This window comes from Homalodisca vitripennis, chromosome 8 (genome assembly GCF_021130785.1).
Source record: "Homalodisca vitripennis isolate AUS2020 chromosome 8, UT_GWSS_2.1, whole genome shotgun sequence".
In the NCBI taxonomy this organism is placed as follows: domain Eukaryota; kingdom Metazoa; phylum Arthropoda; class Insecta; order Hemiptera; family Cicadellidae; genus Homalodisca; species Homalodisca vitripennis.
The window spans coordinates 14,888,277-14,915,191 of record NC_060214.1 but is presented as its reverse complement, the minus strand read 5'-3'; the positions used below and the strand labels follow the sequence as shown (position 1 = coordinate 14,915,191).

Sequence of the window (26,915 nt, the reverse complement as noted above, 5' to 3'; positions counted from 1 at the left end):
GGTTTTCCACACTTGCTGTTTATTCATACAGTAAGTAACAAATATTTCTATCTTAATATTTTTCAGAGTAATAATATACAGTAACGTTCAAAACTCGATCTAAAATTTATTCGTTTTAATTAGTCTGATTTTATTTCCTGCCACAGCCTCCATCAGAATAAACTAACCCACTTGGAATTAAGTATTTTTGGTCCCGTGATTAAGTATATTATTTATAACGTGGTAGTGAAAATGTCATTGTTGTTTCCGCATTTAGTACCAACACAACGAGCTGTAATGCGAACGTGATGAAAACATGCGAGCTGTTATTAAATAACAGTAGAAATCAATAGGGCCACTCTGACGAAGCTATAATTGGCTTCCGATAAGGTTCCTCGATAGTCGGTTATTTAAAGACCCTAGACACTTGCACTAGAACACGAAATTACTTCTAAAACTAGTAATGATTCAAAAATACACGGTAGCGTGGCCCGAGCGGTCTAAGGCGCTGGTTTAAGGCACCAGTCTCTTCGGAGGCGTGGGTTCGAATCCCACCGCTGCCACTAATATTTTGCTGACTCTACTCTAGAACAGATTGCATTGTAAAAAGTTTGATTACACTACAGAATTATTTATTTATAAAATTATATTTTCTGATGAAAATATACAAAATTATATAACTAAATTTTGGAATACTTTTAGTAAACTTTTTATAAAAAGTTCATTATAATACACAGCATACATAATAAAAGCATCAAAGTAACGCTGCTTAATTCTTTTTTTTTCAATTGATACGTGTTTCGGAAATTATTCCATGATCACAGATGCATTGTAAATTCATAAAAAATTGTAAACGAATAAACAATATTAACACATAAATGGTGATGATATTCTATATTGAACTATAAATCATCATCGTTTATAAGTATTTTTGATAAAATTAGATAGTGTATTGTCATTCCTAGACTACTTTCGGAGCCATTATAAATTAAAATTTAAACTGTACTGTCCAAAACACAGATCTATAAAATCGTATGTTCCTGCAAATTTTTAAGAGCCAACATAACATTATGAAAAATCTGTATAAAATGCACTAAAATGAATCTTACAAATCAAACACAAAAAGTTTCAGAACGATTCGAAAATATACAAAATTTATTATTATTAAAATACAATAAATAAAATGTAGGCTCTAGAATTATAAAATATTTTCTAAACATTTATGAAAATCGTTCAAATTTAACGAAATTGTTTTAAACAGCTCGCACACCCTGAAAGACATATCAAAATTTTATGAAAAAAGTCTTGAGTACTTAATCATTGTGCTAAACAGTAAAATTAGTCCCTAATAAACTGAGCGTGAAAAAATATATTTTCCTCACTACAACTATAATTTACATTACTATTCGAGGAAAGATCACAAAAAAACAAGGTGGCAATAAAAGAAATAAAACTAAAAGATAACTTAAATATCGTTAAAATTGGGCAAAAGAAACCAAAATTTTACAATTTATGAAAAAGTAAATGTATACTAAGAAGAATGAAAGTAATATTTTAAAGAACATAAGAGTGATCTAAGTATATTGAAAAATGAAAAGCTGTCACTAACAAATTATCTCTTAGAAAGATTTATGGTTTATCAAGAGAATGTTGACACATTTAAAAAGTTCAAAAACATCTAAAGCGTTGACTAAGAAATACTAGATTTATTCAATATTTAGTACTTGAGAATGGTTTACTGATTTCCACATAAAGTTAAACAGAACTGATTAATAAATTATACAATCGCTTTAATTTACAAAAATATGTTCCAAATTCAAAAGAAAATGCCATAGATTTTCATACAGTATCATAAAAGATTATTTTAAAGAACTTGTCCTATCAAATTCAGACGAAGCAATTGTTGACATTTCTTCATATTACAATCTAAAAATTAATAAATTAAAAATAATCGAAAATATTTTAGTATAATCCAAATATTAAAGGACGACTATGTTCAGAATGTGAATATGAAAGGCAATTACTAATTAATGAACTTATAACTGTAAATACGTATTTTGAATTGAAATTTGTATTTTATTTTGAGCCAATTTCAAAAAATGATTATTCGCGAACAAAATAACCAACCGAATGCAGGATTAGAATGGACTTTAAAAATATGATTTCGGACATAATTCTTTAAATGATGAATCATCTATTGTATTACCAAAAAAGATTCAAGATAAAAAAACTTGTGTTAGTGTTCAAAATAAAGATTACTGTTTTTATTACGCAATTGGAAGTGCTGCTGAATGACCAAAATCTCATGCAGAAATAGTTGTTAAACAGTATAATTGTTATAGTCTTGATAAATCCTTGAATATTGTTCCAATGCGAATATAAGAAATGTATAGCGCAAAATTAAATATTGGTTTATTGTATAGACAACAAACAACAAGTTAAATCTCGTAATGTTTTCATAACGTCTTAAGTAAATTCATAATGATCCATAAATCATTATAAATAGTTCGTAGGATGTTGTTGTTTTACAAGTCGGGGGGGGGGGGGGGGCGTATCAGATCATTAACGTTATATCTAGTATCAAATGTAACAAGTAATATGTACAAACCTGTATGTTATAGAAAACAATCTGAAGAAGATTTACTAAATTTTCCAACAAAATAATTTGGCAAAGTCAAAAAATTGTCAAAATATATATGAAAAACAAAATTCTAAAACAAAAAACCTATGAAATTAACGGAAGAAAATCTAAATTTATATTAAATAATCTAATTCTAATTTCTGAAACAAAGAGATTATTGTCATTTAAACGGGAAATTTAAAAGTGATGCTCACAAAATTTGTAATTTACCTCTTAAATGTCCTAAAAATATTCTCGTTATCTGTCATAATATGTCAAAGATTTGAGTAGAGAGTTAGTGGATTGAAATCGAAAATGTATTTGTGCATACATTTTGTGTATACAACTTCAAATACAGTGATAATTTAGATAAGTATTGTGGATAAAGCAATAAATAAATATATACATATATATATATATATATATATATATATAAATGAGTGGTTATCTATATGTCCTTTATAAAATCGTAAATTATTTGATTGGTTATTAAAATTTGTACGTATAAGTATTGCGTGGCAAAAATATTTTTTCAAAGCGCCTGCACATCATGAACTGCAGTTGCGTGACAGAAACATATATTAAACAGCTAAAGACTATTTGAAGGCGCTAAGTTTTTATGTATATTTGGCTTTAAGATAAATTCCTCGTTGAACTTAAAGCTTGGGTGTTGGACCACTTTATAATAGTGTACACGTACGTGTACAATGGCTATAAACATGCACAGATTTTCTTGATCGTGGCAACAAGGAGAACTCTATATCGGTGTTGGATGTATTCACTACAACCAGAAGTGCTCATATACGGGCACAGGTTAGGAAAAGCGTGCGAAGCCGCGGAAACAGCTAGTTAGATGATAACATTGAGACAGTACCGTATGGTGTACACATATAGTAACATCTAATATCTTAGACGATACAAACAAAATTTGTAGGCTATATTTATTGGAAAATGATTATACCTCGTTTTCCCATAATACCTCGTCATAACGCCCTACAAATATAGATTGTAAGTTATTAAAATTCACAATGGGTTCTATAGAACTGCAGCAAAATGCAGCAATGACACTTAATATGAAATTTGATTATTATAGATTGGAGATTACATTACAAGGGTGTCCCAGTAATTAAAGAAGAGTGATGTGTTGTTTGCAAAAAATACATTATGTCACGGCAGCAGCTAAGATTGACGTCTTGTAGGGCTTGTATAATCGATTAAGTGATTATATTCAATGATTAGACGGTCCGTAGTTCCAGTAAGTATATTAAAGGTCATACATTTATATTTCAGATTATGTACATGCCGAGACATTCTATGGTGTCTCCTAGATGCGTGACAGGGAATCGCGACTGTCATGGGCGGAAGTTGCTCACAGACTGAGCTCGCGACTTCCCCCTCCACTCCACATTACCAGAGTAGGCCACTGCGCATCATCGCCAGTAGGTTACTGCGCATCATCGGATAAAGGACCACAGGAATCTTTCGACCCGTACACTCTGCTTTACCCTACTTGTACTGTTGGAAATCCTATGGCATGTTGTTTGAACGACCGTCCCAAGTTCCACACATGCAAACGTTGGTGCTTTCCTTGAACCAGTCATGTCACTGTTACATTTGCAGAACAGTTACGGTGCTCAATGTTGAATAGAAACCATCGTCGTCTTAACTCTCGATATCCGCTCGTTAGTAAGGCAAAAGTAACGATTATAACAGTTAGTACAAACCAAACCCACAGTCACTTCTAGAGGGTAAACCACCTGAAACAGTCAGCACAATTCTCCATATGAAATCACTACACATCACTTACGCCTAATTTGAGGAGCAGTACTTTTCAATCAGTATAACGAACTATTACAATTGCTTATATTTCTTTAACGGTTTAAATCGCATTTTTGGACAGGCTATTGTTTTTAATGTCACGATCTTAGCTCTATATGTCTCGTGAAGACAAAAAAATAAAAATGTTTTTATCATTCCACTAAGAGTTGTAAACATTAATTTATGTCACCTTAAAACTTACGTAATAACGTCTAGATATACGTATATAAAATATTAACGATATGAAATATAACTCAAATAATATCTTTCTATATTAAAAATAATAAAAGACCGAATGTATAAAATAATAATAGTAGTTTCAACATCTTTATTTTTAAGATATATAACTATAATGTAAATTTACTCTGTAAAAACCTTACCGTTTCACTTTTCAAAAACTACAAGGTTGTGATAACTTGTACGTCTTTCAATATAATAAATACAACTATCCTATATTTTAAAATATAAAAAATGCATCGAGTTGTATTTATCCTTTAAATTTCATTACATGCATATTGAATATTTATAACATGTTCATAATTTAGATAGTTTTTCAAGAAATGCGCAAACTTATTAATACTGTGATGGCATTACGTTAATTAGCATTATTGTAGTAACAAAGCTTTCTTTCTATTTTATATGCATTGAAATTAATACTATTGTTTTTAATACGTCACAAATACCAGAGTATGTGGCTATAGTAAGTTTCCTCGCAAAAGTGGCCAGTCATTTTACAAATAATAAATGTGTATACAGGGTGATTCATGAAGTTCTCCCCCCACTTCTACAGCACATTGTACTAGTAAAAATAATGAAAAAATGTTATATAAACATAGGTCCGAAAATGCTTCGTTAGCGAGTTACAGCTAGCGAAAGATTTCGCCTGAATTCCTGGGTAAAGAGTAAAATAAAGCCATACTGAACTTTTGGAAAGGTTAATTAAGTAAGAAATTATCGTGGATTCTTATTTATTTTTACCTGATAAAGCTAATAAAATAGGTTTCAGAACTGTACCTGTAGTAGTTTTTGAGGGATTCAGGGTTAAATGCAAAAAATTGGGGCACGAAACAATGTTTTTTTAAGTTTGATGTACAATAACTTTGTTAAATTGGTAATAAATACATAAAATCAACAAACATTAATTGTAGAGAATTTAATTCTGAGAAAATTGATATAATCAAAGTCTAAAATAAAACAGAAATAAGTACCAAAAAATCGATTTTTATCCAGTATACAGTAATACATTACTAGCTGTAAAGAAATACCGTACGGTATTTAGTTAAAATAAAACAAAAACAAAAATGTTTGTTCCTTAATGATGAGATAAATTGAGAAAACAAGATTAACTGTTAAATAAATTTGTTTGTAAATAAAAATATCATGTTTTATTACGTTGTATTTTTTTTTTTAAATAAAAATTTACATCAAATGTTCGAAAATAAATGAAGCAAACATTTTCCCATTATTGTTTACTAATCATCGAAATGCAGTTTTTTGTTTTATTAATTTCTAAGTTGGTAACGCACGAATAACAGCTGATCAACAATGGTATTCTGTACTGTTACGTTAGAACTGTGTATTAAGTGGTGTTTTGCAAGCTACAGCAGGAGATCGGGTTCTGAGAATCGTGTTATTAAATGCAATTTTCTGTGAGTTATAATTCGATTGTTTATTCAGCGAAAAAATGCCTTACTTATTTACATCTGAGGAATACGCTGATATGGTTTTTATTTTGGGTTACTGTAATGGTAATGCTAGAGCTGCTGTAGAAGAATATGAACTACGTTACCCTAATAGGAGGAATTCCAGATACCAAAACAATTTCAGGAACTTTTCATACTCTTCGGAAACAGGATCACTACCAAGTACTAGAACCAATTATGAACGAGCTGTCCAACTTGACGATGATATTGTTATTAATGCTGTTTCATCGCAGTCCAGGTGTAAGTACACGACGTATTTCTAGGCGGATAGGAGTTTCGCAGTCAACGGTGTGGAGGTCACTTAATCGAAACAAATTTTATCCGTTTCATAAACAAAAGGTTCAACATCTACAGCTAGGGGATGGTCCACTTCGCTTGGAGTTTTGCAACTTTTTTGAATATTAATAATCAACTCTACAAGCGTATTTTGTTTACGGATGAGGCACAATTCACTTCGGGATGGGTGTCAATAACTTGCACAATGAACACTTATGGGCAGAAGAAAACCCACATGAGGTAGTGGAACAGAACTTTCAACACCGATTTAGCGTCAATGTCTGGTGTGGCCTTTTGCACAATCGGCTGATTGGGACCTTTCATATTACCTGGACGCCTAAATGCTGAGTTTCTATTTGCATTTTCCTTCAAGAAGAGTTGCCGCAGCTGTTAGAGAATGTTCCTTTACATCTCAGACAAAATTTGTACTTCCAGCATGACGGAGCACCTCCCCACTTTTCACGTGCCGTTTTCTGCTTACTTAAATCATCAATTTCCTGGACACTGGATTGGTCGTGGAGGGCCTCAACCTTGGCCACCAAGATCACCAGATCTATCTCCATTGGATTATTGCATCTGGGGATGGATGAAAGACATTGTATAACAAGACAAAAGTGAATTCCCGTGATGAATTAATTGCCCGTATTATGGATTCGGCTGTGCAGATACAGGGAAGTCCTGAAAAATTAAGAAACGCAACAAAAGCAATACACAAACGTGCTGCAAAATGTATTGATAATGATGGCCTCATTTTTGAACATCTATTATAAAAAGGTGCGTACGGTTGGCCCAACCTGATTAATTTTGCTTAAAACTAGTAATGTATTATACTGAATAAAATCGATTTTTTGGTACTTATTTCTGTTTTATTTTAGACCTTTGATTATATCAATTTTCTCAGAATTAAATTCTTTACAATTAATGTTTGTTGATTTTATGTATTTATTACCAATTTAACAAAGTTATTGTACATCAAACTTAAAAAAACATTGTTTCGTAACCCCAATTTTTTGCATTTAACCCTGAATCCCTCAAAAACTACTACAGGTACAGTTCTGAAACCTATTTTATTAGCTTTATCAGGTAAAAATACATAAGAATCCACGATATTTTCTTACTTAACTAACCTTTCCAAAAGTTCAGTATGGCTTTATTTTACTCTTTACCCAGGAATTCAGGCGAAATCTTTCGCTAGCTGTAACTCGCTAACGAAGCGTTTTTCGGACATATGTTTATATGACATTTTTTTCATTATTTTTACTAGTACAATGTGCTGTAGAAGTGGGGGGAGAACTTCATGAATCACCCTGTATATTTGTGATTGCTGTCTGGAGGTATTCTCTGCGGTGATGCTACACCATTAATTACCCAGATAAATCTTTTACAGGCAGAGAGAATCCATGTGGTCTCCTAGACGCGCGAGAGGGGAAACGCGGCTGTTAAAGGAGGGGCATCGGCGGGTGTGGAGGGAGGGATTACATAATTCTTCTATTCGATTACATAATTCGAACACTGTAATACAGTCTAGACGTGCCTTAAAGGGCAAACATGAGTTTTTCGAAGAAGGTTGCAGCTGCGGTCATAGTGTTAGATGAGCTAGGTGGATTTAAGAAGAAACTGAAGAAAAGGGTAATGTGGTCAAAGAATTGGTTACTAAATAGAAAGAGAATTAGTCACATGAATTTATTGAATTTTCTTAGGAATGATAGTCGCCAAGACTATCAGAACTATTTAAGGATGTCAGCTGAAAGTTTTAACATGTTATTGGACAAGGTTAAACCGCTTATAAAAAAAAGACACTATACTGCGAAACGCTATATCACCAGAGGAACGCCTCACTGCTACTCTCCGTTTTCTGGCTACCGGACGGTCTACATAATAAATGCTATCGGCAAATTTCGATACTCTTCAATAAATGTTGTTAAAAAATCAGGGCTCATAAATAACTTGGAGTCAGCCATGTTAACTCAAAACAAACAAAACACCTTGGCGGAACGAGTGGTGCGTAACGTTTGGCCTACAGTAGTGAAAACGGAATGAACAGATTTTTCGGTGGTAGGAGCACGAGTCCGATCCGTAATGCGCCATACACTGGCAAACTGATACTCGAGCCGAGCCGAGCCGAGCCGCACGGCAAGCAGTTGCGGATCCGGCTCGGCTCGCCTGAATTTGACTCGGCTCGGCTCTTTATTGTCCATACACTGACGGATTTGGTCCATTTCTAGGCGAGTCGAGCCAGGCTCGCGAGCCAGACTCGCAGGTGTATGGGGCCCTTTACTCTTCCCGCAATCTATTGTGTCTTGGTAATTTGGAATTGCCCTGCCAAAACAGTATGCCATTGCCTTTTTGTGCCTGATACAAACATGCCATACCCAAGATTTATTAACTTCAGAACAAAAATATTTGTTTACCTGCTACATCAGTTCCATTTGAAAAACTCTTTTCTACTGCAGAACTTCTCGCCAATGATCGTAGAATAATCGTAGAACTAGATTTAAGCCAAAACCCTCGATTTTTTACACTGCAACATGATGTAAAAATGCATGTTTATCTATTATTTATAAATGCATTCATTAGCTGAATAGTTGTACAATTATACATTTTATAAAGTTTGAAAAATTGTAAATATTTATTTCAAAATATGAACCTTTGCTTAATTATTCTTTACAGAGCCCTTCCTTAAATATATATGCATTTAAAATCCTTCAATACTTATTTATGAATACGAATATAGCTTGTAAATATTTTATTGGAATACTATTAGTTGAACGAACGAATACTGCAGGTTTGAATGCAATTCTTCCAGACGAATTGTATTCATTTCAAAAGTATTCGAATTCATTGTGACGTATTCGAATGTATGAATAACTGGACTGTATTCGAACACTATTCGATTCTGTATTCGATTCTCCCATCACCAACCACGGCTGAAAAACGTATACGAAAAGCACGGCGCCGGTTCACATACTGAGCTCGCGACTTCCCCTTCCACTCCACGTGACCTGCGTAGTAGGCTACTGCGCATCATCGGGCCGAGGACCACATGGAATCTCTCGGCCTGTACGTCCAGTTGTAAATCCTTTTTGTAGGGATTGCAATTAAGGCTAATCTGAGGATTCTACCTACAAATTTTAGATTACTACTAGTTTCAAAACTAAAGATAACTACATACCGCACTACCGCAGGAAGTGCCGACATTGATTTTCTTGTTAGTATCCCAATTTCGCCTGTGCTGGTGTAACGTGTGTTTGTACTCTTGATTAGAGTGTTCGTGACGAATCATGTGCATTGACCACGCCTGGATTCATTTTCTCCTGCCTGGAGTAAACAAAACAAAACTTGTTGTTGTTTTGGAGTTATTTTAACCCCATTTATCTTTTTCTTTCTCTTTTAGTGACAGTCCATTGCCACGAGTTCTAACTGTTACGTACTCATTGCCATCTCACATGACAAAGAGGACAGATTTCAATCCTCGAAACCTGGTGTTAAAAACTTAACAGCATATAACGATGGCAAATATCTGAAATCATATCATCCTTTTATACGTACTATTTTGTACAAAAAATAATCTTTGTATGCAGATTAAAACAAATCTGCTTGTCAAAATAGAAATGATGTCGTTTTTCTTGTATTTAATCATCGCGGAAGATTTGTGTAAAAGTTTAAGAAATACGTAGCCCAAGTTTTGTAACTTCAGGTTTCAATAACTTTATTTAGATAATGAATCAGCACAAAAAATTACAATTACAATTTATTAAGAACAGGAATTGGGATTTGAAATAAAACAACAAATAACAGTAAACCAGCAAAGTCACTTTTCTCAAAATCAGAGCTCTTCACTCAGGCAAATTTAATTGAACTTTATTTAGATAATGAATCAGCACAAAAACACCAAAAACCATTACAATTACAATTTATTAAGAACAGGAATTGGGATTTGAAATAAAACAACAAATAACAGTAAACCAGCAAAGTCACTTTTCTCAAAATCAGAGCTCTTCACTCAGGCAAATTTAATTGTTCATATTTCGCTACAAAACTGTTTATTACAAAAGTACAAAATATTTTTGTATTACAGAAAGCCTATTTACAGCCATTTAAACTGCATTAGAATTTAAATTTCAAATGTTAATTAACTCACAGTTTTTACGAAATTCGGAAAGAATGCTATACACATCTGAATTGATTAGAGATGAATAGCACATAAAAATACACTCATATATGAAAAGACTTGGAACATACAATTCCATAGTACTCGAAGCCCATTGAAATATATTTAAACAATAGTACATAAGGTAGTTGGCATTACGAGACAATAATTATAACAAAATATTGTAAGTCAAACTTTTTGACTTTGTTAATAAATAAAAAGTGATTTTTTTAACTGGGCGTTTATAGTCTCTTAAAATGCTATGAAAATACAATAGACAGACTAATTGCAATTTACCTCATTTGTATCTCAATATCAATATTACAGAATATACATTGGAGTATTTGTACGTGATAGCCTATACAGTAAATTAGGAGTTTTCAAAAGTTTTTGGATTTTTTAACTATACCAATATGTCCCTTTTTTTAACAAACAAACTTTGTTTAAAGTTTGTTTTTAACGATGGAAGAATTGTGAAAGAAACGGGATTTTTAGGACATTTGCTGTCGTTCAGTGGTACAAAAAAGTCAGTAACACTACGTTTCGAGATCTGCAATCTGATCTCTTTCTCAGGTGAATAACTAACCTAACAAATAATTATAATATAAGTTAAAATAAACAAATCATACCAGAGCGTTGTGGCACACAACATACAACATGATTGTCGTGATTCCTGACTTTGCGTGCCACAACGCTCTGGTATGATTTGTTAATTTTAACCTAGATGTGTTAAGTTATTGACCTGAGAAAGAGATCAGATTGAATATTTCGAAACGTAGTGTTACTGATTTTTTGCACCACTGAACGATAACAAATGTCCGAAAAAATCCTGTTTGCTAAACAAAAAAAAAAAACTAACATTAATTTGATTATTAAACTGAAATAAACTTTGAACTTTTCTTTTCCCTGGAAACTAACCGACACAATCCCATTGTTATAAACTACAGTTCGGTTGACGAGTTGCAGTGCCAACTAATCTAGTAGCCTACCTACCTACAGTAGTCTTGCAGACTGATATGTCTCGTGATTGACTAATAGTGCTTTTGGTTCTGCACAAAGTGGAATAGATACTTGAGGACAGGTTGGGAAAGACCATTCTGACATTCTGTTAGTGGTACCTATCTGACACACAAGTACAGATGTTTTTGAACGTGAAGAATGTCAATGCGAAGTAAGTGGAGGGGGGACGGCTAGGGCGATGGTGGGAGAAAAATGAGAGGAGGGGGTAAAGTCAGGCGGCCCGCTACTAATTTTGCACTCTAAAAATTTCAAATTCTTCAAGATTATTTATTCATCTCCAAACTTAAGTTCTGTTATGCTGTTTCTCAATAGAAAAATGACACTAAAACTTAGCTACTGTTTATAAGAAAATTTATTATATGTACCGGTTCCAAATTTTTATGCACACTCAAGGGATCTTGGAAACTTCAAGAGATAAAGTAAACATTAAATAGACAAAGTTGTGCGTAATAACAAGACCAACAAATCAATGTAGTTAATTATTGGTAGCCTAGTCCACTTGCTACGCACACAAAACTGTTATTGGCAAATTTTTCATTTTCAAACTGACACAGTTCTCTTCTTATTAGTACTATGATGAAACGTTTTTACACGAAAACTACTTCAAATTTTTCTACTTTTTACATAATGATAGTAAAAGCAAGCATGAGTTGAAGACTTTTAGTAATTATTTAATGACTTTTTTCTTAATCTTAAAATGTTATGAATAATTTCTTTACAACATTTTTGCCTAAAACATTTACTCGAATTCATACCTCCTGCTACCTGGTCTTGAACATTTTTTATTATGATATTTAAAAACTACAAGAAACTTAATTATAATTTCATTTAAAAACGTTTCTTTATCCGTACTAATAAGAGAGTTAACCAATTTTTTGACGCAACGAGCAAACGATGCAACCAATAACAAAATAATTAACTTAACCTCATTGATTGGTTGGTCTTGCTATTGTGCACAAGTTTGTCCATGTAATCTTTCTGTTTCTCTTATAGTTTCCAAGATCCTTTCAGTGCGCATAACATTTATAACACACGGTATAGGGCACGCAGTGAGTTTAATGAACATTAAAATACTGAGGCATATGTTAATTTAAGTATGAAAGAACAAAACACAAATAATGTTTAATGTCAGTTCGATACAGTTCATTATCAATCGCAAGGCAATGTTTTTGGAACGGATGACAACGACTGTTCGCGCATGCGCGCTGCGCTCTCTTGTTGCCAATAACATAAATTTGGAATATTCACGTTTGAACCTGTATTTAAACACTTCCTTGCTTCTTGTGCTGTCCACGACCGAGCTGTAACTTTCTTGGGTAAATAATTTATCATAAACAGTGCAAAAACATGGAACAGTCTACACTGTACTGTACTTTCTCTCTTTATATACACTGATACAAACAAATTTTGCAAACTGCAAAAGTCCTTTAAATGTCTGACACAAAATTGTCGCAATAGCATAGAAATTGTAAACTTTAGTTAGTTTTAACTGTAAAAAGCCACCCTTTAACACACTACCAATTACTTATATTGTTATAAAAAACTGGTTTACTAAGGCTAAATCTTAGTATTTTTTTGTCATGCCTTTCATTGGAATTTTGTGATACAACAATAAAATTTCATTTTTCTATAATATTGTAGATCAGGACTTATAAGGGCGTGTGGTTGGTTATGGAAAAAATTTAATAAAATGAAAGAGCATATACGATTGTGAGCAAAATTTCACTTTCTGGCTAAAACGTATTCTTGAAAAAATATTACCGTAAACTTTGTGTCTTAGTTGCAGCAGATAACATGTATATGTAAAATGTTTAAAACTTATTAATCAAGAATTTATAATAAATTTACTGCATCTTTGACGCAAAACAAAATTTGAATAAATATTGCCTCCGTTGTATTTTTTGTTAATAATTATAGAAGTATGATCAGATAACAATATCGCAGTTGGTGTTTAAGACATTGGTTCGATCCAAATTTCGTTAATCCAAATATGAAATTAATTTATAACTTACTATTCAATCACTACCGAAACGTAATTTTTTGTAATAATAGAAGATTTGTGGAAGGAACTTACTACTTGCTTCTTCATTCAATTATTCTTCACACCTCTTTCAATGTTTGGAGGATACATTTCTCTAGTCCACTTTGGCAGCTTGGGTACTAACAACAACTAAATATTTAACCACCATTGGGGGTGAAAATTTACTCAAAATTACTTTACATTAATCTAAAACACTAACAGATACGGTAACTAGAGTGCATCTAAGAGATTTTGAGTTTCAATGCCTTAATGGACTTTAAAAAGAAGATTTATTAGTATTTTACTTGTTATTTAGAACACTTTAACTACCATTCAGTTTAAAATCAGAAGACAGATTCAACGGTTCTTCTATTTCTAAAATATACATTTCTGATTTCCACTTGAGATTAAATTAAAATCATGAATTAAATCGTAAAATTCTTTCAGATACACTCTACGTAATTGACAGGGCAATGTTGCGTTTGGCACATAGAAAGCATAAGCTAGTAGAATCTAAAATCAAATTAATCTAGAATCAAAGTTAACTAAATGACCGATGAGATATAAAAAGTACTGTTATTCGTTTAAAAAATAAAAGTTGGCAAATACATGTTCAATTCAACCTTTGATTATATTAGTTTCACTCAACTCAATAGGGGCTTTACATCAAGATGATATAATAGTTCATAAAAATATTTAAAGGAAGCACAGTATACACTTTCTAAACTAAGCATTTCTGACAGTTTAAAACTTATTTACACATAAAACATTGTTTAAATGCTTTAAAATAAAAATGTAATTTGTTTTTGGATTAATGGAAAAAAATTAATATTGATTAACCCAAAACTTATCAACTTGCAAAAGACTATTATACATCCAGATATATTTACAGAATAATTGATTGACACAACCACCGTTTACAGACACCACAACTCAGCTTATGATATGTTCAATAGAGCAATTAAATCTCAGATATGTCACTGCGTTAGCAATGTTGTATATGGAAACAGGGGGTTTAAAATATATTACTGTGGTAAGAGTACTAAAAGTTCAGTCTTTAGCGTTAAAAGCAAGTAAACGTTTTATGGCCATAATATCTTTATGGACGGATAGAATTTGCTTAGAAATAGAGAAGCCCTAGAGTAAGCAATGACAAGTAGATAGTAGCAAAATATGGGGATGTTCCGAAATACGTTCACACTTTTAATAGCGGTATGCAAAACGGGTAAATAAACTCAAGTATGGTATAAAACTCATAGATTCCTATTGTATGAGGAGTAAAAAACATTCACTGTGGTTGTATATAAAATGTATAAGCACAGTGGGATTCTTAAGAATCATTTTTCATTAAAGTATTTGAGCTCCCTTTTTAACAATCGATTTCAATACGAAAATAACATTTATCCCTATATTATGTTAAATAAAACAATAATATTCTTTTATAAGTAGGTTGAAAGTTAATTTTTTACACAATTTTAGATTTTCAGCTGCTCTATTTAAATTCTGCATACAAGTTCGCATACGAGTACAAATTAGATCACAAAAGTATTTATATGGGCTATTGGCGGTATTTTGTGAGTATTTAAAAGGTGACCAAGGTTTTATTTATAGCAGGTTTTATAGGGGAACTAGGAAGTCCTCTAAACACAGTCAAGGACTAATGGCTAACAAATCGACTGTAAAGGCGTTGCAATGACCATGAGTTTAGCCCCTGAAGAACAACGGTTAGCTTCGAACCCTTTACGCTCCAACTTTGGACGCATTGAACCGCTTTTTCATTTTTAAAGATTTATATACTGTAGGTTAGTCGTAAAAAATCTCAAACTGCTCTGTAATTTATCATTTAAATATTAAAAAAGTATAAACATTAATTTGTAAGAAATTGTAGGCTCATTAGACCCATATAAGACACAAAGCGTGTTTACATTTTATGCTTATCAATTAATAGCATTCAATGGGTATAAAATTCCCAAGAAGGTGTGTTAAAAATGAGTAGGCGTTGTTGAAAAAATTGGTAATTCAATGTATGCAGACGAAATTATCATCCAATCAACATTTTTCAATCAGCACTCTTATGAATAACCAGTACAGAAATTGTATGGACATGTTTGAAACCTCCTTCGAAACTGTTGCATTGCCGCTTAAAAATATGATATGTAGTCTACAAGATGATTCTAAATAGTTCCGATGTTTCGATGGTAAGTAAAGTAATCTATACATTCTGGAGGAAAGTCCGTAAGGAGAATGAATTTTAATTTGGTGAGCTCAAACCGTTTAGAGTCAAAAGATATTAGGTAACATGGAAAAACTGAAATGTCGGATATTTTGAAATCCTTATAACCCATTAGCCGAACCTTTCGTCACTCAACCCTTGAAAGTTCAGGAGTCGCTATAAGCGAGCCTGGTAGTGGTGTCGACCAGGCTCACTGCGGGCGGAGTCGTGGTAGACAGGGGAGTACCCTGGGGGTCCTTGGCGGCTGAAGGTGGTCAGGGTGTGCGTGTAAGGACTAGGTAACCTCCAGCGGGCAGTGGTTGGCGTGATGACGTCTGGAGGAGGATGAGCTGGAGACTGGGGCACCGCCACGTATTCCCCCAGCGACCGGTTGGAGAACAGCCGTTCCTGCAAGAGAGAAAGTTACGCAAGACCTAGTAATATTTAACCCTTACAAGGCATGTAGCCATGAAGATACATCATCCCAACTGTATCTGCTCTCATCTTAAACATGTTCTTGCTCAAACAATCTTAAAACTGCTTTTGAAATTTTAAACCGTACAAGATTGAAAGACTGAGTTGATGACCTCAAAATTGGCCACAAGATGCTTTCTCAATCTTAACTATAACAATATGGTTTTCTCTCTACATGAACTTTACTTATCAAAGTATGAATTTCAAAACGATTAATGTAAACACTATTGAAATAAACAAAGCCACACATGCAGGATAATCACCTCTTTTATTACACATAACTGTATTTAATTTCTGCAATTATCACCAAAGAACCATGCCATAGTCCAGACAAGATTATATCAGTAGAATAATGAGACCATTTTATTTCTGTAACAACTATGGTCGATGTGACACCCCGGAGGGTTCACTTCTGGCTGATGTATACCTTCCAGTTGAACCTACAGTACAGGAAATACTGATGTGTTACTTAATTCTGGGCAACACTATGGATGTCCAGGTGGGGTTCACCAAGTGTCAACGGTTCTTGCCAGCCTACTAGACATAAGGGCGTGCCACCCCCTGCCTGCTTTGACTGGAGAGGCTGGTCCAGAGCTGGCTTCCCCTTTTTCTGAGGGGACACGACTTGAGATTAATGCCCTGAATTCTTCCTCATGGGTTTCGACAGAAGGCCTTACTTACCCATCCAGAATACCTTGTCACTCCGGAAGTTTCGCAAAGGTCCTTTTAGGTCTAGGTGCAATTTCTAAGCTTACTCCACGTGGTAGGCTATATCAACTCACTTATTTACGTGCTTACTTCCTTTGCCCTCTAGACATTTCTTGGACACTAACTAACTGAAACGTTATGCACTTGATAAGGGTAGTAACTGAGTTGCAAAAAAAGTTCATGTATAGAACTGTGACTTATTTTCAACACGAAGCTCTTTTTCTGTTTATAATATAAAATTTGTTTTAGTACGCACAAACTCAGTAGGTGTGAGCAATGCTTGTTTTATTGTAATAACTTATATTTTAAGATGAAAAATAAATATCTCTCTTGAACTTTACTAACGTTCAAAGCCCTCTGCACTGCGACGTGTTGGCGGTGTCTCCCCGAGTGTGACGATCTCCTGAGAGTGTTTGTGTCGCTCCTGTGAGACCTTTCCCTGGACTCCGTCTCTCTTTGGCAGTCCCTCGGGAATGAAGGGTTCCCGGAGCAGTTACCTGTTGAACAAACTGTGTTTGTAGTTACTCTCAAATCTTATACAATAAAGTTCAGTGCACACAACGTGGAGTATGCTTGGTTGCAGTTGGCGAATGTAATTTTTTACATAACGGAAGTCTCCAGTATGGCAACGACTACTATTGCCTTGTGAGAACTAGTGAACATAACCTCACTTTTTGACAATAAAAGCTAGTATTAGCAGCTACAACCCACCCTTTCGGTGTGACACCACCATTACTGTCTTTCCCGCCAGCAGAGAGTCAGGTTGTATACGTCAACTCCCGCCAAGGCGTTTTACAGTGTGGACACAATATTGGAGATTCCCGCCAAGGCGACAAGAAAGTGAGGTTATGTTGCCAATATTTCGTCATCGGGTCACGTGAATATTCCTGACCAATCACAGCGCCAGGGTTCCTCCATGGAGTGACAAATAAGTTCATATAAAACATGTTTCCTGCACAAAAATGGCACTAAATAAACTTTTTACTTTCATTAGAGGATAAAAAAGTCTTTGCGAAAATTACATTTTATTCAACTGTCTTCTCGGTTCTGTTTACAATTCAAAAATTGTCAGAAAAGTGTACAGCTATCGTTTTTGTTCCAATCCATGTCTTACAACAGAATTATTAATTGAAATTATCACAATAACGTAACCATTTTCACCATTTTAACATAATCGTGTAACCTTGGTAATTTGGTCCGACCACGGAACGGTAGAAGGATAAGTATAACGACCTGAACAGACCTATTCGTTTACCTCAAAGAAAATTATTTACTTTATGTCATCAAGTATAGTAACTAACGAATAGGTTTTTACACTGAACGAAGTATGATTACTGAAACTATATTATTTAACTGTATGGCGCATATGATCAGTGAAACAACTAAATGCTCCTTAAAACGCATTCTAAATTACGTCACGTATTTTAAAAAGAAACACTGCACAAAGTTGTGTTTTAAAGAAATTGCGACGATAAATTATAAATACTTTAGCTGCTGAACGATGCAGTGTCTGAGGAAACCAGAAAACGGCTACGTAACCTTTGGAAGCAAACGTATTAATGAGGTTTGATTAAGAAGTCTAACGTATTTAGCGTGAATGTTGAGTCTAGCTCCGTTCCTCTTATTATAGTGTCTGGAATCTGATGTCATGGTACTTTGAAGAGATTCTAAAATTTCGAAGAGAAGCCTAGAACGGGCTATCTTAATTTAGTACTAACAGTTTTAATTTTTACTAAACTACAGATCATGTGTGTATTTTGAAATACCTAACAGGTTTATTATTTAATACACTATTACGACACAGAGAATAGTTTGTTTCAAAAAATATAATAAGTCTACTTAATCAAGATTTAACCTCCTGCAGCACGTCATAACATAAACATCAGTGTGTAAAAAATAGTGCACTGATATAACCCCTTTCAAGATGAAACAGTGTATTTTTTATAGGTTATGTTTGATTTCAAAGTCGACGTACGTTATACTATTAAACAGTACTCTCCAGAATCATAGAATTACCTGACTGGTAAGAGAAGGGCTGATGATCCCTGGAGTCTCCACAGTAACTCTCGGGGTAGACATGAGGGTCGTAGAGGCGGCTAGGGGTGTAGAACTCGGAGTATCCATGACCTCTATACATCCCTGGCCAACCCTGTCGGAGACAATATGGCTATCATTAGTCACAGCAGTTGAGTAGTCACCGATAACAATTGCAATGCTGGACAACAAAGGCAGAGACAACCCAGAACTGCACGGCTCACAGAAGTTAGTGTTGGAATCAACCAACAGAGTTCGCGAGTGTCGCACTACATGCAGTGGTAGTTTCCAAGTTTGGCCGTAGGATGGCGCTGTGGATCGTGTTCCAGTGAGACGTCTGTGTTTTAAATTTTCTGTGGTCAAACATTTTCTTTTCCTACGATACATCTCTATTATTGTATACAAAATGACGAAGTTCACAGGTTTTCGAAATCTGTACCTTTATGGTAGTAGTACCTTTATGGTAGTAGTACCTTAATGGTAGTAGTACCTTTATGGTAGTAGTACCTTTATTTAGCCATCATATCTTGAGTAAACAGCCTTTTTAAATCTGCTTCAAAAATTTATTGGTATTATTTGTTAATTCACTGGGGTTTTTGGTCTTTAAGGGCCATAAACTTATGTTTATGTACGCTGTAGTGTTTCATAAAATACTATAGTTCAAATTCTAACAAAATGGCTTACAAGAGATATACGTATTGGATATTCTACCTATATTAATGTTAATTTAGGTAATTTTAAAAATTTAGCTTGGGTAAAGCCTTTATTTATGGGATTTCAGTGATGATGATTACAAAACCTTAACAAGACAAACGCATTTAGGCGTGATGATAAATAACGAAAAAGCGAACCATACCTGCTTCTGCTGAATTAAATTTATTTATTTTTTCATCCACTTATCGAATTCTAGTGGTATATTGACATAAATAAATTATAATGAATGCAACTCAGATATCGAGATATGGTAGTGCATAGCTACTTGATGAGAACATCTTTGAAAATTTTTATCAGTCTCTAAATTTAAATCAATGTTGGTCAAAGGTGATTTTGAGGTAGTAAATGAAAAAAATGCGTAAAGTTTACAACTTTCTCTGAATTGATCAACTGATATAAACTAACCGGCATGTGGTTGTTGGAGGAGGGTGTGGACTCCACAGGAGACACGAGGGTGGTACTGGCGTAGGGCTCTGGGGAGCAGGAGCGCTCGCGGTACTGAGGGGGTGGCTGACGGGGCAGCATGGACACCTCTGCGTAGTCAGGGGTGGTGACGGGGAGTTCCCTGACCGAGGGTGGTTCAGAGGCTGGAGTCACCTTCACAGTGGGGCAGAGATGAGGGTCAGCTAGCAGAGGCTTGGGGTCCACCTGCTCCTGGAGCACGGTTACAGTGTGTTCTGTGGGAATGGGAATAGATTAAAATGTAAAATTCCATTCCTGACTTGGATCGGTAAATTCTAAGCTATATATTATCAGAGAGAGGCAACTATCTAAATCTCTGCGAATGTTTAGTTTAACTACAATTAACCTTCCTCTTATTGCAGCGTCTGGAATCTGACTCCTGGAATCTGAAGTCTTGTTCGTCTGAAGAGATCCAAAGAAGTCGGCGGAGAAAAAGCTCAGATTGAACTCTTTACATCGTTTCGTCATCATATTAAAAAATGAGCTCCTAATGAGACAATCAGAATATCTCTTCAACTGCATAACACTATACGTTTATATTGTGTAGCTTGAGTGGCTATAACGTCGAAGAAATGTAAATAGTTCGTTTTCGTCACCGACTTTTCAGACGAACATTACTCCAGATTCAAGAAGTCAAGTATGTATCAATGTCACATTCCAGATGCAGTACTAAGAGGAAGGTAAACTGGAGCAAAACTCAACATTCACATTAACACAACCCTTCCCACCATAGCTAGGTTATGTGTATCTATATATGGTCAATATAACACACAATTACTCCAACTAAAACAAAATCTAGCCCAGGAAATTAAAATTTTATTGTAAGGATGATTATTGATACTTAGTGAGACTCTAAGATAAGTTTACTGCAAATTACGTCATCCTTCCCATGTATAAGGGAATTTGTAACATCTATACCAGAAAAGATAAAATTCGAACCGATCATTGTACCTAGAACAACTTGACTGTTTGTATGGATGAACACTGTATAGTGGAAATAAATACCTTTTTCGAATCTGGTACAAAACGACCATTGTGAATGGTTTTAATTTTCAAGTTACAACCGGATGAATTGAAGAGGAAAGTACCAACAAACTTTGTAAAATATTCTGATTTTTGGTTTGAGCAAGTCTCATTTGGATTTCTAGAAAGATATTTTCAGCCCTGAGAATTGTATGCCAAGTTTGGACACAATTGAGTGTAACTCACCGTGTAATAGTGTATTGTTGTATAGGCCTACACTAGACAAGACAGACACTTTTATAGATAATCCGCTTTGAAAGCGACCTGTTAATTGAACAGTGCGGGGGGAGTGAGATTGAGGGGGGGGGGAGCGTCTTGTTAAGGAAATAGATCGAGCAGTGAAAGAGGGGGTGGCGGTAGGCGAGGTCGAGCTCCCTCCCCCTATGCGCAAGAAATCTTTGCGCAGGTCTTTTTCAAAGTGGCTCATATATAGCATCGGTACTGTTTTTTTAATGAGATTAAGACTGCCGCTTCTTTTCTCTGATACTCACTGTTCAACCTTTCAAGATTCCTCATAGTTCAAGATGATTTTCAAAATCCCCAAGTTGCCCATACATTGGACCATGAACCTACCTGGAAGTCCAGACTTCTTCGAGTCCAGCTGGCGCCTCCTGACGAAGAGCAGTGCAGCGAACAGAAGGCACATCACACCCACCATGGACATAAGCAGGACCACGAACCAGGTCTCAGTCATGAAGTCGGGGGTCGCCTCAGTGAAAGACGGCTGCTCCAGTCCAGGGTATCTGTCGGGGATGTCATGATCATCAACCGCACATAGGTATAAAATAAATAAAAACATTGCAATAATTATTATACACACAATTTTAGCACCTTCAATAAAATTCCTTTGAAAATCAGATGCTGTAAAAATGTTTTTATTTCTTGTAAACTAATTAGAAGTTTTCTTATTTTGTGAGGGCAGTGTAGAGTTTCTTGAATGATTAATTAGTAAACAAACATGGCTTGAAATCTTTAAGCCTTGCTTGCCATGTATTCTTACTTGTATTTTGATTTTTGTTTTAAATTCTGATTGTATTTATTGTTTTATGACACTTTGTTTGTAGACCTAGTGGCTCTTTGTTAATGACAATCGAAATAATGAGTAATGTAATACAAATTTCAATATACTTGTTTAATATTTGGGAGTTTTTCCTTTTGTTTTCATACTAATGAAATTGTTTTATAACTGTGTTACTGTTAAGCCTATTTCAACTTTTATAAATTTAAATTTCCCCTCCACACAGGCTTGGCCTTGGAGGTTCACCTTTCTTTTCTCTTCAAGATTTTTTATATGTTTTTATATCATTGTTATATTAGTATATTGGGCTGCATTGTACTGGTCAGACTTGGAATTTAGATAAAGTTAATGTTGTACTAATGTAATTGTTATGTACTCTTGTAATGCTTCATTTAAATTTAAGTTGTTTGAGAATTCACGACTAATTCTATCAAGGTGTCAGTAATTTATAAAAGCTACTTATGATAATAACTATTATAAATTCGTATTCTACTTTTCAATTTTAAAAAGAACCCTTAAGATGTTAATACATTATTAAATATGAAAATAAAGTTTAATTATTGGTTCAAAACCAATGAATATTTAAGAATGCCTTAGCAAATCTTAGCTGGTTGAAATTTGCTGATATTGTTTACACAATCTGTACAATACTATAAAATTTGGTTCATGGGCGTATATAAGTGGTAGGATCTCAGGGGGTCTAAGACCCCCCCCCCGGAACTTTTAGGGACAAACATAATAACTAGTAGTGTATTTTAACCCTTAACTGCTTTGTTGGGGTATATACTGACCCCACATGTTTTTAGTTATCTTTTAAACTAGGGAGCAGTCATGGCTTGACGTTAGTCTGTGTAATGTCAGTGATCTTCGAGACGCGCTGAGTTCTGCTCCTTGTTACTTCCTGCGCTATTTCTGTATACGGTAGATTGTCGCCTGGGTCAAGTTTTGACCCCACCAAGGCAGTTGTGTAGCCTTTTTTGCGTGTACAATTTGTGTAAGTCTAAATTGTAATTTTGTTTATTTACGTGTTTTTGACAGTTTTTTTGAAGTGTGTGGATTGTTTTTATACATATTATCATGACCGAACTAAGAGACAGTGAAAATGATCGTGTTCTGGATGATATTTTCGGACATAGAAGTCTGTTCCGAAACTTCTGATGGACCTGTTGTGGAAAGTGACCATGACACTCGTTCAGAAATCGATAACAATGATTTTTTGCATTGATAATGAGTGTGAATTAGATCAACCTGAATCGTCTTATACTGAATTTGAAGATATTTTTGTTAACAACCTCCCATCAACGAGTGCTGAAATTAGTCACCTAAGCCTAATCTTCGAGAAAAAACTAACAGGTCCTGCAAAAGCAAAGTTAACTACCTGTATCAAGAAAGCTTTGAACTTTTCAATGATGATTCCGATATCGATCCAGATTATTCACCTGAAGACCATCCTCCTTTCAAAGCGTTTTTGCATGTTTGTCCTAGACGTCTCCAGGATTCTCCCCCAATCAGTGTTCTGTGTAGCCAAGCGCCTATTCAAAGTGGATCTTCACAACGTGATCAGCGTTCTCCTCAAACATCTTTCAACGATCCACAAGATAATGGAATAGAATATGAGCCGCAGACAGCACAAGACAATAATCCAGGTAATCGTATTGCAGTTCGTTGTATTCTGGGACGCAAAAATCAAATGATGGTGAAAAAGAGTATTTGTCCTTATAAATGGAGTCTCGATCCCCATCCAGTCGCGTACGGGCCCATAATATCATTAGTAGATTACCAGAAATAAGAGGTAAATGCTAGGGCCAATAAGCCTGAACAGCTCTTGCAATCATGGCGTCTAATTATTTGATGATAACATTTTGGAAAGAATTCTTGAGCATACTAATGAAAAAAATAACTGAGCTTGCAGCTAATAATTCTAGTAAAAGTTTAAAAGTGGATACATGACTCATTTAGACAAGGTTGAATTAGATGCTTTTTTGGGACTTTTGTGTACTTGGCTGGAGTATTTAAATCCAATCATGAAGATGTATCGGCGCTCTTTGCCACTGATGGTACAGGTAGAGATATTTTTAAGATCAACCATGTCCAAAAATAGATTTTTTATTTTTTGCTTATATGCTTTGAGGTTTGATGATGCATCAACCAGAGATGCCAGGAAGGCAAGTGATCCACTAGCGGCTGTATCAGATGTCTTTAACATGTTCGTTTTCGAACTCAAAATCAAACTATTGCTGTGGACAATATGCTACGGTGGATGAAATGCTAGTTGCATTCAGAGGCAGCTTCCGTCACAAAGTTTATATGAAGAGCAAACCGGCAAAGTACGGTATAAAAATATTCATTTTAGCCGATGCTAGAACATCTTATTTTGTCAACGGTCATGTTTATTGTGCAATGACAGTGCCCAATCCAAAAAAGCTTTTGAAACCTACACAGACTGTTCTATCTTTAGTAGAGCCGATAGTTCAATCAAATCGTGATGCACACAGGTGATATCACCTATGTTGGAAACACTAAAAATCCGGAATCATTTCCACCCAATAAGAACAAGGCAGTTTTTTTTCTTCTCAGTTTGCTTTCAACTCTAACAAAACTTTAGTTTCTTATACACCAAAGTACAACAGATCCGTAGTCATGATTTCCACAATGCACCATGAGAAATCTATCTTGACAAATCGTGATGACAAACTCCCTGAGGTAATCGACTTCTATAATACAACCAATGTAGGAGTTGATTCGCTGGATCAAAAGTGTGCCCAGTTCTCAGTAAGTCGCCGCACTCAGAGATGGCCTGTTGCCGTATGGTACGCAGTTATGGATATTGCTGGGTGTCAATGCTAGATTTCTCCTTCAATCTTCTGGATATGACTCGATTTCACAGCGTCGGCTGTTTTTACTCTCGCTAGGAAGAGACCTAATAAACCCGCATTTAGTGAGCACGTTTCTCAGGAAATTCATCTTCCCAGAGAACTAAGAGCCACCATGAGAAAGGTGATGCCAGGAGGTGTAACAACACTGTCAAGAGAAACTGAAGTTGCAGAACGGCGTGCATCTAAAACGTCATCGCTGCTACCTGTGCCCAAGATCTAAGGATCAAAAGCATCCCACACAATCAGCAACTGTCTAAAAGGGGTATGTAAGCAGCACAGTAGCCAGATAATTGTATGCGATGGCTGCAAGGACTTAAAAGGGTAGGTTAGATTCTTTAGTTAATTTTTTCACTAAATCAATATTAGGTAATTTTGGAGGTAAAAATTTTCACCAAATAGTTTTTTATAGCAAAGTTTTGTTTTTACAGGTGATTGAGACCATTCTAGAGGAAGATAAAAACAAGAGACTTTCAGTAAAATTAAAAACTTTACTACTTACACAAAATGTTTAAATATTATATGAACAGAAAAATCTGAAAATTTCAATGTCATAAATAAAATAGGTAAAACAAAATTTTTAATTTTATAATGCCTTAATAATGTACAATTGGCTATTAAACTAGTTGGTTGCAATGGTAATAAATCGTTTCTTTAACTTTATGACATGTGTGTGATTATTTATAACCAAAACAATTTGGGGTCACTATTGACCCCAGCTGCAAGGCAGTTACGTAAGTGAACTTCATCAAGGCAGTTAAGGGTTAAGCTAGAACACATTTCATTATTTTTTAGTGCATTTTATACTTCTTGAGCCACCCAGTGTATTAGCACCCCCCTCAATAATTTTCTATGTACGGCACTGGGTTCCATACGGTGGGTGAATCTGACTAACCGATAGTTGTTGAGGAGTCGACTGTACGGGTCCAAGCGTAGTGATGCGGGACTGCTGTACGGCCCTGGTCCGACCCTAGTCACTGCTGCAGCCTGTACCAGGTACATCAGCCCGGCCGTCAGATTGGTCAGCAGCAGCGAGGGGGATGCAGCATTCACAGTCACGTTCGTCAGCAGAGAGCCGTTCAGCGCAGGGCCACCGCGTACCACCACCTGTCACAGTTGGGTCTTTACAAACACTGCTGATAACAGTGCATCACTTGGAACTGGCTATGAAAATACAAATCCGAAAAAGAGTTGTCATTAAAATAATAATGGAACTGGAAAAAGAACCACTGTTTGATCAGCAAGGAAGTAGCAATGGTTTGCATGGCATGCTGATTATAAAAGATAGTGTCCTGAAGGGAGGAGGCGGAAGGAGATTTAAAGGAACATGAGAGTAATGAATAAAAGTCACATCTAAAGACATGAAGAGGTTGGCTTGATTAAGATGTAATCGATAAAAAGGATACATTGTAGATAACTTGGAAGATAAAGGAGTAGTAGTATAACGGACTTCTGAAAATTAAACTTAAGCTACGATAGAATGAATAAAAAACCAGTCTTTTTTAGACAATCAGCTCATTCCATTAGTGACTGATTTGTGGGGAGGAGAAGGTGTTTCTTGAAATTGTGGGGAAGAGAATATTGTGGTAAGAATAAGTTTCAATAATTTTAGTTATATTCATCGGACAAGAACTAGGATATGGCAGAAATTAAATATGGAGGTTCACAAAAAAAAGGCTGCTTTAAACGTTTTGTTAATAAATAGCCCACGTTAATTTTAATTAATGTTCAATAAAATTTTGAAGAAGATTAACTAACTGAGACAGAAGAGTCCTGGATGTCATTCATGGCGTTACGAAATCTTCCTAGTA

The 26,915-nt window shown here is 34.9% G+C and overlaps 1 protein-coding gene and 1 non-coding gene across 2 annotated transcripts in view; one reads left to right on the top strand and one right to left on the bottom strand.

Moving 5' to 3' along the window:
• The first annotated feature begins 459 nt into the window (after positions 1–459).
• On the top strand, positions 460–542 carry Trnal-aag. Its single transcript has one exon. It is a non-coding gene; the product is annotated as a tRNA-Leu (tRNA).
• Positions 543–10,351: 9,809 nt separating this feature from the next.
• Positions 10,352–26,915, bottom strand: part of LOC124367336 (roundabout homolog 2-like) — a 138,584-nt gene continuing 122,020 nt past the window's right edge. Inside the window, exons 13-18 of the mRNA XM_046824076.1 lie at positions 26,000–26,211; positions 21,787–21,956; positions 20,134–20,405; positions 18,997–19,129; positions 17,326–17,477; positions 10,352–16,206 (exon numbers count right to left, since the gene is read on the bottom strand). Of these exons, the coding sequence (XP_046680032.1) occupies positions 15,976–16,206; positions 17,326–17,477; positions 18,997–19,129; positions 20,134–20,405; positions 21,787–21,956; positions 26,000–26,211 (1,170 nt within the window). The 3' untranslated portion in view covers positions 10,352–15,975. The remainder of the gene's footprint in view (positions 16,207–17,325; positions 17,478–18,996; positions 19,130–20,133; positions 20,406–21,786; positions 21,957–25,999; positions 26,212–26,915) is intronic.